This window comes from Otolemur garnettii, unplaced genomic scaffold, assembly GCF_000181295.1.
Source record: "Otolemur garnettii isolate 467f Iridium unplaced genomic scaffold, OtoGar3 scaffold00011, whole genome shotgun sequence".
NCBI lineage: Eukaryota > Metazoa > Chordata > Mammalia > Primates > Galagidae > Otolemur > Otolemur garnettii.
In genome coordinates, this window is record NW_003852406.1 from 3520261 (window position 1) to 3539180 (window position 18920).

Below are 18920 nucleotides of genomic sequence, written 5' to 3' on the forward strand. Positions count from 1 at the left end.
GCCTCCTGAGTAGCTGGGACTATAGGCACCGGGCACAACGCCCGGCTATTTTTGGCTGCACTTTGGCTTGGGGCCGGGTTTGAACCCGTTACCCTCGGTATATGGGGCCAGCACCCTACTCACTAAGCCACAGGCGCCGCCCCAGGTTCAGTTATTATTTAACATTAGAGTTGAATATATCTATCTATATTCATTGTTGAATATTGTTCAAATATCTAATTGATACTATGAGAAGTTAACAAACACACTAAATAAAATTGGCATAATCATCACATTACCTGTGTTTACTCCTCCAGTTAAAATCCAGGCTCCGGTTGTAACTGCAGCTTTAATAAGACCCTTTCCAAGCAACTGCTTAATTCGTGGGTGAAGCTCAAATTTCTGCATGCCCCCGTGTACAGAGATAACAAGTTTGGGTAATTCCATTTGCCATTCCTTAAGCAGAAGTTGCAGAATGACTTCAGGTTTGGTGTCATATGATAGTCTCACATACTAAAAAAAGATTTTAAAAGAACAAAATAATTGAATATGTTCACAGGTTTCATAAAACAACACTGTATGATTTATAAAACAAAACTTCATGGGCTACTTTCAATACATTCACACTCCAAGGAACAAATAACAGCAAATGACTAAGTTGAAAAATTCATCCTGTGAGATCTACAAAAGTAATGGAACTTTAACTCTTAAATACTTAAGACACAAATGTTATTCTGTTTATACTCAATTACCATTAATCTAATTTGCCGTTTTATTCACACTATTTATTGCCTTGTTATAACTGTGAGTACACAGGCAGTGAGAAGCAGTAACACTGGCTAGGATGCTGGAAAAAGAAAAAAGAACTGTGGGGTTGGAGGAATGGGTGTTTCCAAGACTTGTTACTAACAAAGGCATCTACTAAATTACCTGTTTAGAAGTTTTGTCAATGTTCTAGCAACTAGAACCAACCCAAACATCGTATGTCCTCACTAATAAGTGGGAGCAAACAATGAGTACACACAGGCACAAGGAGATATAAAGAGCACTAGAAACCAGGAAGAGGGAGGGGTAAGAGAGTGGATGAGGGACAAAACTTACTTGTTAGGTACAACGAACACTATTCTGGTGAGGAGCACACTAAAAGCCCTGACTTAGGCATTATACAAGGTATTCATGTAACAAAAACATTTATACCCTTTTAATATTTTGAAAACAATAAATAGGCCGGGTGCGGTGGCTTATGCCTGTAATCCCACCACTCTGGGAGGCTGAAGTGGGTGGTTCACTTGAGCTCAGGAGTTCCAAACAAGCCTGAGTAAGAATGAAATCCCATCTCTTAAAACAATAGCCAGGCATTGTGCTGCGCACCTGTAGTCCCAGCTACTCAGGAGGCTGAGGCAAAAAGATCGCTTGTACCCAAGAGTTTGAAGTTGCTCTGAGCTATGACACTACGGCACTTTAATGAGGGCAACAAAGTAAAAATCTGTCTGAAAAAAGAAAAAAAAGAAAAGAAAGAAAATGATCTCTAGTCCATTTATAAATGAATTGTGACTGTGCAGTAAAATTTAAAAGATACTTTTAATTTGAGTGATTATTTCCTTCACTGGAAGTAACTGTGGATTTGATCACACTGAGATATAAGTAGAAAATTCTAATGAACATGTCATGGTGTTCAGACAGATTCACCAGTTTAATTTCTATAAAGCCTTTCTATATAATAAGTGAAAGAAAATAAGCTATTATATCTGTGTACTAACTTTCTCTGGTTTGAAATATTAAAAAATTACCTTTCTGTGGTATTATGTCATAAAATGCACATACTATGACCTATTTAATTCATTCTCTTTGCCTAAAGCACATATATGAATTAGACTGTAAGAAACTTGAGAGAGGCTCAGCACCTGTAGTTCAAGAGGCTAAGGCGCCAGCCACATATACCAGAGCTGGCGGGTTCCAATCCAGCCTGGGTCTGCCAAACAACAATGACAACTACAACCAAAAAATAGCGGGATATTGTGGCGGGTGCCTATAGTCCCAGCTACATGGGAGGGTGAAGCAAGAGAATCGCTTAAGCCCAAGAGTTTGAGGTTGCTGTGACCTGTGATGCCACAGCACTCTATCAAGGGTGACAAAGTGAGATTCTGTCTCAAAAGAACAAAAAACAAACAAACAAAAAAACAGAGGTACATATAGCACAAACATTTTGAAGATCTACCACAAAACATACATTAAGCTGTATTTGTACGTATCTCTATTAAGATTTTATACACACAATAATACATTAAACCAGGAAGATGAAAACTATTAAGTATTCCCATTAAAGTCAGGTAAAAAGACAAAACAAAAAAGCTTATTATGACAACCTATGATGACCTACAGACCCACAGGACCTGGCACAGACCCTCCCCTTTACCTGTCCCACCTCACCCACTACTGCTCTCCCTATGCATCACTTTCACCTTCACACACTACTGAGCAAGTCTAACATCCCATTAACATCCCACTGAGACGTTCCAGAAAGATGGAATATAGAAAACAGAAAAGCAAAAGACTTATACAGGTAGACAGATGTAGATACTAGATATATACACACATATAAATAAAAATTCATAACACTAACTCTAAAAGCTTCCAGGCAGAAAAAAGAAAGGAATTCAAAATGTTTAGAGCTGGAGAAAATTATTTTACTTATTTTGAAATAGGGTCTGGCTCTATCACTGAGGCTGGAGTGTAGTGGTACCATACTACCTCACTGAACCTCAAATCTCTTGGGCTCAAGTGATGCTCCTGCCTGAGCTCCACAAGTAGCCAGAACTACAGGTACATACCATCATGTCAAGCTAATTTTTTCTATTTTTTATACAGATGGGGTCTGCTGCCAAGGCTGGTCTTAAACTCTGGGCTCAAGCAATCCTCCTGCCTCAGCCTCCCACAGGGCTAGGATTACAGGCTAGAGTCCACCATGTCAAATAGGAAGAGACATTTTTAAATCATCTTGAAGAAAGGTTCTTTGCAAAGGGATATATTTCCCATTCTTTTACAAAGATCACATAACACTGAAAATCTCAGTAGTGACACAATAAAGAAGCTGAAAATATTAGAATCCTACAAAATGGAGAAGACTCCAGAGTCTCTTAAGAATGGTTTATAGGCTTCAGTGCCTGTAGCTCAAGTGGCTAAAGCACCAGCCACATACACCAGAGCTGGCGGGTTCGAATCCAGCCCAGGCCTGCCAAACAACAATGACAACTACAACCAAAAAATAGCTGGGCGCTGTGGTGGGTGCCTGTAGTCCTAGCTACTTGGGAGGCTGAGGCAAGAGAATCACTTAAGCCCAGGAATTGGAGGTTGCTATGAGCTATGATGCCATGGCACTCTACTCAGGGCAACCGCTTGAGGCTCTGTGTCCAAAAAAAAAAAAAAAGATTGCTTTATAGCCTGGGCATGGTGGCTGACACCTGTAATCCTAGCACTTTGGGAGGGTAAGGCAGGAGGATGGCTTGAGGCCAAAAGTTCAATACAAGCCTGGGCCACATAGAAAACTCCTCTTGAGAAAAATTTAAAAATCAGCCAACCACGGCAGTACCTGGCTGAAGTTCTAACTAACTACTTGGGAGGCGAAGGCAGGGGAATTGCTTGAACTCAGGAGTTTCAGCTTACAGAGAGTTATCATCATACTACTGCACTTTAGCCTGGGTGACAGAGTAAGACCCTACCTTTAAAAACAAAACAAAATAAATAAACAATAACAGAAAAAACCCACCATGATTTGTCGGATTAGTTCTATGTAGCAAGTTGTTCTGCATTGGTTTCACTTGTCATCCTTGGATACATAAAAGTAATACTGGGGAAACATTCCAAAGTTGAATTTTTAAAAAAGAGACTCTACTGGCCGGGTGCAGTGACTCCTGCCAGTCAGGAGGAGGGAGGCCAAGGTGAGTGGATTGCCTGAGCTCACAAGTTGGAGACCAGCCTGAGCAAAAAGCAAGACCCTGTCTCTACCAAAATATAGAAAAACTGAGGTAAGAGAATCACTTGAGCCCAAATTGGAGGTTGCTGTGAGCTATGATGCTATGGCACTCTATCCAGGGGCAATAGTTTGAGTCTCTGTCTCAAAAAACAAAACAACCTGTTTTCTAGCAGTCTGTGCTGACCAGTCTGGAAGTGACTGAGGATAGGCTAGAACCATGCGGCTGCTACTCCTGCTCCTGTCCCTCTTCTCGGGGCAGGCAGGAGAGGAGCCTGGCCAGTGTCCCATATTCTCATACTTGTACAGGCTAAGAGAAGCAACTGGCACCCCCTTTAGGCCAGAAAGCTCTCTCTGTAATGTGTGCAGGACAGAAGGGGCCTCAGCATGGGGGGTTGGGTTCTAGTGGGGACATAAGTTTCTGTCAATATCCCCTGAGAGGGTAAGGAGAGGTGTTTAGTGTTCAAGTGCAGAAATCTTTGGCTTTACTACCGGTTCCATATGATGAGAAATAAACATTCACCAAGGTTTTGTTTTGTTTAAAAAAAAAAAAAAAAAAGGAGAGCGAGAGAGAGACTCCACTGGGGATTAATGAGAAATTCTATTCCCAGCAATGATAGAATAGGTTATTTTGGACCGACTCTGCCCCTGGGAACTAGATAAATGATAAATAACACCTGTTTTAAGACACTGGCGAGCTATGAAGGCAGTGAGAACTTGTGGGATTAAGATCCAGAAGAGGAAATCTTAGATGGTAAGCCCACGATATGGCACTATTATTCTCATCAAGACATGGAGGCAGGCAGAACAATGCAAAGGTTAAAATGTTTAACACTAAATAAGTAATTATGTTCGGGGAGTTTCAAATACATAGAAAATTAAAAATTATCCTAAAAAAAGCATGTGGAGTTACAAATATTCTAAAGGTTTCTGTATTGTCCAGAACAGGGTAAAAGGACTAATTTACAACATGGTTATGTGCCACATAACAATGTTATGGTCCGTGACAAGCCACATACATGAGCTGATCCTATCAGTTTATAATTCCGTATTTTTATTGTACTTTTTCTATGGTTAGGTATCCTTAGATACACAAATATTTACCAATGTATTACAGATGCCTATGTTATTTACTAGGGAAACACACTATGCAGATTTGTTGCCTAAAAGCAACAGACTACCATCTAGGTTTGCATACACTCTGGTGTTAGTATAAGGATGAAATCGCCTAAGAATGCATTTCTCAAAACGTTATCACCATCGTGAAGTGACATGTGACTGTAAATGGCAGCAAGTTAAAAATGTGTTTTATGGTGTTTTTTACAAGATTAACGAACAGAAAAAGAATGTACATTAGGCTCTCTATATCAATGGGTTTCACATTCATGGATTCAACCAATCATGGTTTAAAAATATTTAGGAAAAAAACTACATTTGGGTCTCTCTCACCTCTACTCCTTCCTGAGAGTAATCTTTGGAAGTGCTCTAAATTTTCTCTTTGAAAAAATAACAAATAAACTGTGTCTGTACTAAACACGCACAGACTTTTTACTTGTTAGTATTCCCTAAATAATAATAATAATTACATATATTATTACACTGTATTAGAAATTATAAGTAATTTAGAGATGATTTAAAGTATATAAGAGGATGTGCATAAGTGACATGCAAACACAATAATAAATAACTAAAGATTTTGGTATCTGAGGGAAGATTCCAGAACCAATCCCTCACAGACACCAAAGGATGACTGTATAAATAACTATTAAAGAAGGAAGAAAATAAAAAGTATTTAATCCAAAAAGATAAAAGAAAAGAAAATGGAACAAAAAAGTGACACCAATTGATAACAACATGATGGCAAATTTAAACTCAAATACATGACAGACTAAATATTTTAAAACTAAATGCTGCTTAAAAGATAACCTCTTTAACATAAAAAAAAAGGTAAAAGCAAAAAGGAAGTTTAGCTACACTGACTTTAGAAAAAGCAGTCTTTGTCAAACAAAGAAAAAAAAAGAAAAGAAACAGAAGACATTTTATGATATAAATTTCGATCCAAGATCGGGGCCTATAGTTCAGCAGCTGGGGCATGAGCCACATACACCAAGGCTGGCAGGTTCAAATCCAGCCTGGGCCTGCCAAACAACAATGGGCAACTACAACCAAAAAACAGCCAGGCATTGTAGCAGGTGCCTGTAGTCCCAGCTACTTGGGAGGCTGAGGCAAAAGAATCGCTTAAGCCCAGGAGGCAGAAGTTGCTATGAGCTGTGATGCCACAGCACTCTACCCAGGGCAACAGCTTGAGGCTCTGTCTCCGCCCCCAAAAAAAGTTCAAGCCACCAAAAAGGTGTAATTCTGTGGTTCCATGCACCTATACAAAGAACTTTAAAGTATGCAAAGAAATGAATTTGTGATAATGCCATACCAACTGTGAGGTAAGTCTGTAATTCTAGCACTCTAGGAGGCCAAGGCAGGTGAATTGCATGAGCTCATGAGTTTGAGACCAGCCTAAGCTAGAGCCGAGACCCCGTCTCTAAAAATAGCTGGACGCCTGTAGTCCCAGCTACAGGAGGCTGAGGCAAGAGAATCACTTGAGCCCAAAAGTTTAAGGTTGCTGTGAGCTATGACAACACAGCACTCTGGTGAGGGTGACAAACTCAGACTCTGTCTCAAAAAACAAAACAAAACAAAAATATCCCCCCCTAAAAAAATTGTGAGATAAGTGTTTATTATGTAAACAAGATAAAAAGTAAAAACAGTATATAAAACTTGACATACCTTAGCTCTGTAGGAATGAGAACCCCCTTGAAAATTTATGACTCCATAAGCATCAGTTGGGCTCTGTTCTGTATGCTTTTCTACAGACCATTCTTCTATTGCCTGATTGAAATGGTCACCCAATTTCACATCTGAGTATTTCATGGCAAGACTTGCAGTAAAACAAGCATGTTGCTTGACCAAGCGACCACAAAAACACCTAAAAAAAAAAGTGACATTGTTAAAAGACCATTCAAAAAATTACAATGAAAAAGTGAATTTAAATGGATGAACGAATGAAGAATATAAAAATCATTTGACTTTAGAATATCAATAAATCAGTATTTACCACAGCAATGAAATAGTATAAATACATCAATATAAGATGAAGTCATCATCTAAATTTAATGTGGGGCTTGATATAGCCATGTATAGAAATAATATTCAGTAACAGAAAGAAATGAACCACTAATATATGCTATAACATGGATGAATCTCAAAAATAACCATGCTGAGTGAAAGAAGCCAGATATCAAAAAATACATATTTATATAAGTCCATGTATACAGAATTTGAGAAAATGCAAATGAACCTATATAGTGACAAAAAGGTGGTCCCCATAGTTGCCTGTGGCCAGAGAAAGAAAGAGGGATGTCGTTCCACCCAAAAGAACACGAGAGACCCAATGGAATCAGGCAGTCTCAATGATCTAATAAAAATCTTAAATCAGATTAGAGTTTGAAGAAGCCAAGGCAGCTAGAGTTTCTGAGTTAGAAAACAAAAAGAGGGAACTCCTCTGTCCAAACATCTACAGAGGAGTCTCCTCAAGTATGCATAAGACTCTATCACCTCAGGGCGGTGCCTGTGGCTCACTGGGTAGGGCACCAGCCTCATATAGGAAGAGTGGCAGGTTCGAACCCGGCCCGGCCAAACTGCAACAACAAAAAAAAGCCAGGCACTATGGCAGGTGCCTCTAATTCCCAGCTACTCTCCTTGGGAGGCTGAGGTAAGAGAATCACCTAAGCCTAGGAGTTGGGAGGTTGCTGTGAACTGTGACACTACAGCACTCTACCAAGGGTGATAAAGTAAGACTCTGTCTCTAAAACAAACAAACAAAAAAGAGAATATATCACCCAAGACGAAGGTAAGAATTACTAGATACCACAAGGCCAAACAACTCCTGAACCTCATAAAGGACAGGGAACAATTTATGTTCCCACCAGCTAGAGTGCAGAGATCTCATAATACAAAGCCTATGACAGGGTCCTCAGAACAATACTGTTTAATTAGAAGGACTAAATAAGACCTAGATAATCCATGCCCTGACACAGTGTAAGAACAAGACTCGAAAGGATTAAAGCGATTCAAATGCATGCTCAAGTCCTAAACTCCCCAATATAAAAAATAACAAAATCTAATATCCCAAAACAAAAAAATTCACAGTGTGCAGCACCCATCAAAAATTTCCATGTGCGCAAAGATGCAGAAAAATGTAACACTCCCTCCACCCCCACCAATCAGTAAATGAAGTCCAGAACTGCAAGAGATGACAGAATTACCAGAAAATGACACTAGGCGAGTACGGTGAGTCATGCCTATAATCCAAGCACTCTGGGAGGCCAAGGTGGATCACTTGAGCTCAAGAATTAAAGAAACCAGCCTGAGCAAGAGTAAGACCCTATCTCTATTAAACATAGAAAAATGAGGGGGAGTTGTGGCAGGTGCCTATAGTCCCAGCTACCTGGGAGACTTAAAGCCCAGGAATTTGAGCCGGGTGTTGTGGTGGGCGCCTACAGTCCCAGCTACTTGGGAGGCTAAGGCAAGAGAATCACCTAAGCCTAGGAGTTGGAGGTTGCTGTGAGCTGTGTGATGCCATGACTCTCTACCCAGGACAATAAAGCAAGACTGTTTCTTAAAAAAAAAAAAAAAAATGAGCCTAGTAAATTTGAGGTTGCAGTGAGCTGTTACTGAGCCACAGCACTCCAGCCTTCCAGCCTGGTCACAAGACAGATGCTAGGGCCGGGCACGGTGGCTCACACCTGTAATCCTAGCACTCTGGAAGGCCAAGGCAGGTGGACTGCCCAGGCTTACAGGTTCGAGACCAGCCTGAGCCAGACCTAGACGTCTCCCTAAAAAAATTAGCTGAGAGTTGTGGCAGGTGCCTGTAGTCCCAGCTACTTGGGAGGCTGAGACAAGAGAATCACTTGCGCCCATGAGTTTGAGGTTGCTGTGAAGCTACAGCACTCTACCAAGGATGACAAGGTGAGACTCTGTCTCAAAAAACAAACAACAAAAACAAGACAGACACTGTCTTTTTTTTATAGAGACAAAAAAAAAAAAAACAAAAACAAACAACAAAAACAAGACAGACACTATCTCTCTTTTTTTTATAGAGACAAAGTCTCACTTTGTTGCCCTTGGTAGAGTGCTGTGGCGTCAGAGCAGCAACCTCTAGCTCTTGGGCTTAGGTGATTCTCTTGCCTCAGCCCCCCGAGTAGCTGGGACTACAGGTGCCCAACACAACACCCAGCTATTTTTTTGTTGCAGTTTGGCTGGGGCCGGGTTCAATCCACCACCCTCGGTATATGGGGCCAGTGCCCTACTCACTGAGCCACAGATGCTGCCCAACAGTGTCTCTTAAAAGGAAAAAAAAAGATGTTGAAGAACTTCTAGGAATGGAAAAATAGATGGTCCTAATGAAGGTAAAGACAGAGCATCTATGAGGAGAAATGTAAGCTATAAAACAGAATCAAGCAGCAATTTTAGAACTGAAAAATGTAATGTGTGAATAAATTCACTAGATGGGTAAAACAGAGCATTAGGAACTGTAGAAATATGAATTAATGAACCTGAAGACAGATTAACAGAAATTACCTAAATTGGTAAACAGAGAAAAATGTTAAATGAAAACACATAATAGAGCCTCTGTAACCCATGTAAAATATCAACCAATCTAACATAAGTGGTAACATATGTAACTGGAGTTCCAGAGGGACAAGAGAATGGGGCAGAAAAAAAGTTTAAGAACAGTAACTGAAGGCAGCACCTGGGCTCAGTGGGTAGGGCACTGGCCCCATATATTGAGGGTGGTGGGTTCAAACCTGGCCCTGGCCAAACTGCAACAAAAAAATAGCTGGGCATTGTGGCAGGCGCCTATAGTCCCAGCTACTCAGGGGGCTAAGGCAAGAGAATCACCTAAGCCCAAGAGCTGGAAGTTGCTGTGGGCTATGATGCCATAGCACTCCACCAAGGGCAACAAAGTGAGACTCTGTCAAAGAAGAGTAACTGAGGCTGGGTGTGATGGCTCTGGGAAGCCAAGGAGGGTGATTTGCTTGAACTCAGGAGTTTGAGACCAGCCTGATCAAGAGTGAAACCCCACCTATAAAAACAGAAAACTAGCCAAGTGTTGTTGCATACGCCTATGGTCCCAGCTCCTCAGGAGGCTGAGGAAAGAGGATTGCTCAAGCCCAAGAGTTTGAGGTTGTTTTGAGCTATGACACCATGGCACTCTACCCAGGGTGAAAAAGTGAGACTTAAAAAGAACAATGAAACCTTCCCAATTAGATGAAAATTTTGAACATGCAGATATTTATGCAAGCAGAATAAGCACAAAGAGAATCACTCAGGCACATTATATACAAGCTGTTAAAAACAAAAGTACAGAGGAAAAAACCTTTAAAGTAACCAGATGAGGGCAGCGCCTGTGGCTCAGTGAGTAGGGCGCCTGCCCCCATATACTGAGGGTGGCGGGTTCAAACCTGGCCTTGGCCAAACTGCAACAAAAAAACAAAATAAAATAAATTAAAAAGCTAGGTGTTGTGGCGGGCACTTGTAGTCCCAGCTTCTAGGGAGGCTGAGGCAAGAGAATCACCTAAGCCAAAGAGCTAGAGGTTGTGAGCTGTGACGCCACTGAATTCTGCTGAGGGCAACAAAGTGAGACTCTGTCTCTTTAAAAAAAAATTTAAAAGGGTGGCACCTGTCGCTCAGTGGGTAGGGTGCTGGTCCCACATATCGAGGGTGGTGGGTTCGAACCTGACCTCGGCCAAACTGCAACAAAAAATAGCAGGGCATTATGGCAGGTGCCTGTGGTCCCAAGTACTTGGGAGGCTGAGGTAAGAGAATTGCCTAAGCCCATGAGTTGGAGGTTGCTGGGAGTTACGATGCCACGGCACTCTGCCAAGTGAGACAGCTTGAGTATCTGTCTCAAAAAAAAAAAAAAAATAATAAAGTATCCAGATGAAAAAAGACCTACTGCACAAAGTGAAACAACTACATTAGTGACAGGCGCCTTCTCACCAGACACAAAACTAGAAGATAAAATAATAATGACATCTTGGAAGTTCTTGATTTGGTAGATGTGAGGAAAAGAAAAAACTCAATCCCAAATCCTCCATCCAGTGAAAATATCTTTCAAATACAAAAGTAAAACAAACATTTTCAGGTAGGCCAAACTCAGAAAATTCATTTCCAGTACACTTGTACTATATGAAATACTAAAGGAAGCTCTTTGGCCTCCTGAAGGAAGGGACATCAGATGGAACCTCTCATCTATAAGAAGGAACAAATAGGACCGGAGATAGTAAATATAGTGGCAAATACAAAAGACTTCAGTCTTCCCCTTTTAGTTTCTTTAAAAAAAAAAAAAAAAAATTCAGTATCTCTCATAAATAAGCTCATTCTATGCACTTCTGCTCCTACCCTGCCAACTAGAGACCTTTTCCTTTTCCTCTTATATTTCAACAGACCTTAATGAACATAATCATTAACTCAGTAGCCCAAGTAGGAAATCTAGGTATCATGCTCAAATCGTCCCCTTTTTCCTATGAAACTCTACTGTGGGGGAAAAAAAAATCTCCTGCTGGGCACAGTGGCTCACACCTGTAATCCCAGCATTTTGGGAGGCCAAGGCAGGTAGATTGCCTGAGCTCAGGAGTTTGAGACCAGCCTGAGCAAGACTGAGACCCCCACCTCTAAAAATAACTGGGCATTGTGGTGGAAACCTGTAGTCCCAGCTACGTTAGGAGGCTGAGGCAAGAGGATTGCTATGAGCTATGATGCCAAGGCACTCTATTGTCTCTAAAAATAAAATCCCTTCTCCTCACATCCACCAAATCATATTACATTTCTTATTAATCTCTTCAAATCTATCTACTTCTCTTTATTGTCATACCATTATCTTAATTCCGGTTCTCATTTTTGCCATAATTACTATAAAACTTTCTGAACGAGTAGTATTTTTTTCCTCCTAATCCAATCTTAAAATGCCAATTGTGTTACAGAAAAAAAATTTGGCATGTTATTCGTCTATGTAATATCCTTTTAATATGAAAATGAAAGTAAGGCCAGGCGTGGTGGCTTACGCCTGTAATTCTAGTACTTGGGAGGCAGAGGCAGCTGAGCTCACAGGTTGGAGACCAGCCTGAGCCAGAATGAGACCTCATCTCTAAAAACAGCTGGTCATTGTAGTAGGTGCCTGTAGTCCCAGCTACTTGGGAAGCTGAGGTAAGAAAATCACGTAAGCCCAGGAGTCTGAGGTTGCTGTGAGCTATGTCACCATGGCATTCTACCAAGAGTGACAAAGTGAGACTCTGTCTCAAAAAAAGAAAAAGAAGTCAAAAGTAGTTGTTATAGTACACAAAACACTTAGATGGTTTAGCACTTACTTCAAGACTCATCTCTTCTATCTCCATCTTACCTCCCACAATCATAATGTCCTTCACTGTCAGACCTTCTCACATCCTGTTCTTGCTGCCTAAAGCCCCTTTTTTGCAATTTTTGTCGAACTAACTCAGATTCAATTTTAGAACTTTGCTCAGGTAGCTTCACTTGAGTTTCAAACAGCCTTGTCTGATTCTTCACCTAGGTAAAGTACCCATCTAAAATCATAAATGCATTTTATCCCTTCTTTTATTTAAAAGAAAGGCAGTAGCATTCTACTAATGTTTCTAATAGATCAGTTTTATTTATTTTTCAAAATCTGTACAATGTAATTAAACTTACCTGACAAGTTGCTGACAAATTTGACATCCTGGAAGGCATCTATAAGACACAAAAAGGTAAATAAATTATTTCAAGGTAAAATTTTTCTTATTTTAATGAACTATGTAAAACCTATCATGGAAGTTAAGTACTAAATAGGCCAGGCAAAGTGGCTAATGCCTGTAATCCTAGCACGTTGGGAGGCCAAGGCAAAAGGATCATTTGAGGTCAGGAGTTCAAGGCCTGAGTAAGATAGAGACCCCTGTCTCTACTGGAAAAAAAGAAAAAAAAAGGAGAAAAATTAGCTGGGCATTGTTGCTATGCCTTTGGTCCCAATTACTCAGGAGGCTGAGGTAGGAAGATTGCTTGAACCCAGGAGTTTAAGGTTGCTGTGAGCTGGGCTGATGCCACAGTACTCTAGCCTGTGCAACAGAGTCAGATTCTATTTCCAAAAAAAAAAAAAAAGGTACAAAACAAGGAAAATTACACATTTAAACTTTTAGCAGATACCATGTATCATGTATATTCGGTATATTCCAATGACTATTTTAAACTCAATTTCTATATTTTAAATACAACTAATTATGATTATGAAATATAGAAACTATAGAAATACATTCATATGAAGCAAAAATCTGCCACTAATAAACTAAGAAAAATGTATTTGTAAAAGGTTAGTTTCCCCTAATATATATAAAAAGCTCACTCAAATACATCATTAAAAATCTAATATAAAAAAGAAAAACTGGATAAACAGTTCACAGTAAAAACATATAAGAAGTCATTTTATTATAAAAAGTTTTAAAAATTATTTTAAGGGCCTGGCAGGGCAGCTCACATCTATAATCCCAGCACTCTGGGAAGCTGAGGTGGGTGGATTGCTTGAACTCCAGAGATCCAGACCAGCCTGAGTAAGATCTTGCAAGACCCAGTTTCTACTAAAAATTGAAAAACTAGCTGGGGATGGTGGCAGGTACCTACTGCTTGAGCCCAGGAGTTAGAGGTTGCTGTTAGGTAGGCTGAGACTAAGGCACTCTAACCCAGCCAACAGAGTGTAACTGTCCCTCCTCCAAAAAAAAAAAAAAAAAAAAAAATAGATCTATGAACTGTGGTATATACACTAGCAGAATATTATTATTCTTATAAATTATAATATGAAAAATTAAATTTACTGTAACAATCTGTTAGAGAACAGGTATATCATTCTACACATAGAATGAATGAAGCAAAACAGAAAGTCATGCACTAAGATTAACAGTAAATCCAGCAAAACGTTAATAATGACTGTCTCAGTCAGGTATGATGGTGCAGGAAGAGTCACAGGCAGGGAGTCTCCATCTCTTAAGAAAAAATTAAAAGGGCAGCACCTCTGGCTAAGTGGGTAGGGCACTAGCCCCATATACCAAGGGTGGTGGGTTCAAAGCTGGCCCCAGCCAATTGCAACAAAAAAATAGCCAAGTGTTGTAGTAGGTGCCTGTAGTCCCAGTTACTCGGGAGGCTGAGGCAAGAGAATCACTTGAGCCCAAGCTCTCTACCGAGGGTGATAAAGTGAGACTCTGTCTCTACCAAAAATAAAAAAGAAAGAAAGAAAAAGACTGTCTTAATATGCTGAAACTGAGCCATATTTCTACACCTTGTAAGTTTTCAAAGTTTATCATGTACATTACATTTACAACAAAAATGTGTTTGTAATGTGAGGGATCCATTCAATATTTACTGAGTACCCACTATGAACAAAAACAGTGACATGTTCTATAACATAAAAAATACATTAATAATAAATACATTAATAGTAAGATTACAGGGAAGGTAACTGAACAGAGAACAAGGTCTGATAGGAGACAGGAAATATAAGAAGATGCACAAATCTTGTAAATGCCTTTGTCAATTAATTTGAATTGTATTCTAAGTACCTATGAAGGTACTTAGATTAATACAATACAACGCTCTATATGATAGGAAGTAACTGTATATTGGATTTTCTTATTTAATATTTTTTCTATTTTTAAGCCTCAGGAAAAAGCAATTTTAGCAAAGATATTTATTAAGTAAATACTCAACTTTTTCTTGAATTTTAGTTAACATCCTCTACCTTTATATTATTTCTATTATTTGTACTAGCCTGGACAGCATACCCTAAAATTAGAATGATACAAAGAAGAATAACATGTAAATAAATAATTCATATTATCAAAGTCTTTTTTTTTTTTTTGGAGACATAATCTCATTCTGATACTCATGTTAGCGTGCTGTGGCATCAGCTGAGCTAGAGCAACCTCCAACTCAAGAGATCCTCTTGCCTCAGCTTTCCAATAGCTGGGAATATAGGCACCTCCACAATGTGCAGCTCTTTTTCCTATTTTTAGTAGAGATGGGGTCTCACTTTGCTAAGGCTAGTCTTCAACTTCTGAGTTCAAGAGATCCTCCTGCCTCTGCCTCCCAGAGTACTATGATTATAGGTGTAAGCTACCACATCCAGCCTGTCAAAGGCATTTTAAAGACCAAAAGAATGATTAGGGATGCCCACAGTCTCTGATAAATTTTCCAGTAAATGCTGATCTATATTCATACACTGGCAAAAAGAGTGACTATTTAGGTTCATATTGATTTCTCCAGTTGAGTACGTAGTAGATGCCCAAAAAATATATAAACATCTTTAAGTTCTCAACATCAGTGAAATAGTTACAAAAAGAGAGCCTTAACTGCCATATATTAGCATGATCTGAGAATGGGGGAACAACACTTTAAGAAGAAGTTTATGCTATCTATGTCCTTAAGAACTCCAAAATACAGGCCAAGTGTGGTGGTACTGCCTGTAATCCAAGCATTCTGGCAGGCTGAGGCAGAAGGATTGACTGAGCTCAGGATTTTAAGACCAGCCTGAGCAAGAGCAAGACCCTATTTCTACTAAAAACAGAAAAATTAGCCAGGAGTCATGATGGGTGTCTGTAGTCCCAGCTACTCAGGAAGTCAAGGCAGGAGGATCACTCAAACTCAGACATTTGAAAGGGTGCTGTGAGCTAGGCTAATGCCATAGCACTAGAGCCTGGGCAACAAAGTCTGGGGTCATGGGAAAGAACTCCAAAATACTGATTATCTCATTAATGCTGTTTCCTTCTCCCAATCCCTTCAGCAATACAATTTACATGTAACTTCTAGAGGATCCCAGAAGAAACAATAGCATGCTTACCTGTGTGGGTCCTTGGAACTTGGTATAATATATACACATTCCCTCTTGGTCAAAGTGCTTTCTATCCAGGATTTCTGGGACTAAAGCAAAAGTTTTAAAGTTTTAAAGGATGGTTCATAAGTTAACCCACTAAGTAAAAAAGAAAATAATTTCATAATAAATACATAAAAATAGTTCTAGACTATTTTTTGATAAATAAAATATGATTACTTTTTATCATACAATACAAATGTATTTTCATGTAAATAAGTTTATGACAACTCTCCTATACTATTTTTTTTATCATAGTAGTGTACATTAATACTATCATGGGGTACAGTGTACTGTTTCTGTATACAATTTGAAATACTTTCATCCAACTGGTTAACATAGCCTTCAAGTCTTTTTCTTAGTTATTGTGTTAACACATTTATATTCTACATTTAGAGAGATTCACAGGATGAACCTAGGATGAACCATAGGTGTGATCCCACCAATCAGCCTCCCTCCCCCCACCCTCCCCCCTTACTATCTTTTAAATCTACCAGATTAGCAGTTCTCAACCTGTGGGTCAAGACCCACATGAACTGTATTAAAGGGTTGTGGCATTTGGAAGGTTGAGAACCACTGCACTAGATACTAACTATATACTACGCTTACTGATGGCACACCTAAAACATCAGAATAATTCCATTTAAATCCAATGTGATTTAAATTATTAAATCATCAGTGCTATGCAAATACAGTTCCCCGAAATAGCCAAAGAGGAAGGAGGCCAAATCTGAGATTCCCACTATGAACCAAAAACCTCAAGAGGGACTGGTGTGATCCTGCAAACGGACCATTTACAAGACAATTAAAAGTGATGGTCAGATTTAATTTAACATGTACCCAACACTTTGGGAGGCTAAGGTGGGAAGAGTTCAAGACCAGCCTGGGCAAAATGGCCAAACCTCATCTCCACAAAAAATTACAAAATTAGGTGGATGGCCTAATCATAGCATACGATAGCCTTGAACTCCTGGGCTCAAATGATCCCACCTCAGCCTCCAAAAGCAGCTGGGTCTACTGGTGCATGCCACCATGCATGGGTAATTATTTTACTTTTATTATTTTGTAGAGATGGGGGTCTCACTAAGTCACTAGGCTGTTCTCAAACTCCCGACCTTAAGCAATTCTCCCCCCCTTGGCCTCCCAAAGTGCTACAATTACAGATGGAAACAACCCTGCTCGGCCAAGGTATATTCTCTCAGTATATTTCAAGTATACAACATGTAACTGTTAACTGTAGTCACCATGCTATACATTAAGTCTCCAAAACCTATTCACCTTGTAACTGCAAGTTTTTACCCTTTGAACAAAATTTCATTTTCCACACCTTACAGCCCCTGACCCTGGTCGCCATCATTCTACTCTTCAGGTTCTGTTTTTGGCTTTTTTTGACTCCATGTAAAAATGGGATCACACAGTATCACATTTCTGTGGCTAAAACTGTGATATACACACATTCAAGTATTACTCAGCCTTAAGAATGAAAGGAATCCTGCCATTTTCAACAACATCGATGAATCTAAAAAGCCATCATTTCTTATAACCCCTCATAGAGCTTCCAAGATCCCTGGCAAATGAAGTACCTAGTTATAGGATTCATTGCAAACCCAAAGTTCTCTCTGTCTTTTCCATTATCATGTATTTAGTTTCCCAATGCACATACAATTTACCCATAAGCAACAATTACAATGTTGCCTAAAAACACAAACGAGACTGTATTCTACAAGGTTCTAAAGAAACAGAGCTAGAAAGTTAAACAAAGGTAATTTACTCAGGCAACAATGGTAAGAGTCTTGTTATCTTCTTGCCCAAAGTACATACAACAAAAAGATTAATTAATGATAGTTTCCAGGTACTAGTCTTTTTTTTTTTTTTTTTTTTTGAGACAGTTTCACTATATTGCCCTCAGTAGAGTGCAGTGGCCTCATAGCTCACAGCAACCTCAAACTCTTGGGCTTAAGTGATTCTCTTGCCTCAGCCTCCTCAGTAGCTGGGGCTTACAGGCATCCACCACAATGCCCGGTTATTTTTTTGTTGTAGTTGTCGTTGTTTAGCAGGCCTGGGCCAGGTTCGAATGCACCAGCCCCAGAATACGTGACTGGCGCCCTAACCACTGAGCTATGGGTGCCAAGCTCCCAGGTACTATTCTAAACATTTCATATGCTCACAACAATCCTATCAAGTGTGCATTATAGTACTCCCATATTACAGATACAAGACTTAGTTCGACATAGAAGTAAGGGAATTATCCAGCATCACACAGCTAATAGTTTGCTCTGGCTCCAAAGCGACTATTGACTTAAAAACTTAAAAGAAGCATTTCAAAATTGAAGGTAGCTTTAAATACGTCACCTTTCTTACATCTTTTTGAAACTGATGGGTAAAAACACACTAACTACTTTTTAAAAAGGTAATTCCTGTGTGGTTATTGTGTACATAATTTTCTGAACCTGAGGCCAGGCACAGTGGCTCACACCTGTAATCTTAGCACTCTGGGAGGTCAAGGCAGGTGGACTGCCTGAACTCTCAAGTTCAAGACCAGCCTGAGCAAAGAGACCCTGTCTCTACTAAAAATAGAAAAACTAGCTGGGTATTGTAGCAGACACCTATAGTCCCAGCTACTTGGGAGGCTGAGACAAGATCAAGGATTGCTTGAGCCCAAGAGTTTGAGGTTGCTGTGAGCTATGATGACAAGTCACTCAACTCCAAGGTGACTGTGTGAGCCTCTGTCTCAAAAAAAAAAAAAAAAAAAAGGGCCCCATTGCACAGTGGTTACGGTGCCAGTCACATGCACTGAGGCTGGCGGGTTTAAACCTGCCTGGGCCAGCTAAATGACAACTGCAACAAAAAAATAGCCGGGGCAGTGCCTGTGGCTCAGTGGGCAGGGCACCAGCCCCATATACCTAGGGTGGCAGGTTCGAACCTGGCCTGGCCAAACTGCAACAAAAAATAGCCGTGTGTTGTGGCAGGCACCTGTAGTCCCAGCTACTTGGGAGGCTAAGGCAAGAGAAT

The 18920-nt window shown here is 39.9% G+C and overlaps 1 protein-coding gene across 2 annotated transcripts in view; it reads right to left on the minus strand.

The window, feature by feature from the left end:
* The window catches only part of TRPM7 (transient receptor potential cation channel subfamily M member 7), a 110129-nt gene that overhangs the window by 80254 nt on the left and 10955 nt on the right, over positions 1-18920 (minus strand). For both annotated transcript variants that reach the window (XM_023509975.1, XM_023509974.1), the window contains 4 exons: positions 15879-15958; positions 12710-12748; positions 6731-6929; positions 279-492 (listed from right to left, as the gene is read on the minus strand). In XM_023509975.1, coding sequence (XP_023365743.1) covers positions 279-492; positions 6731-6929; positions 12710-12748; positions 15879-15958 — 532 coding nt within the window. The remainder of the gene's footprint in view (positions 1-278; positions 493-6730; positions 6930-12709; positions 12749-15878; positions 15959-18920) is intronic.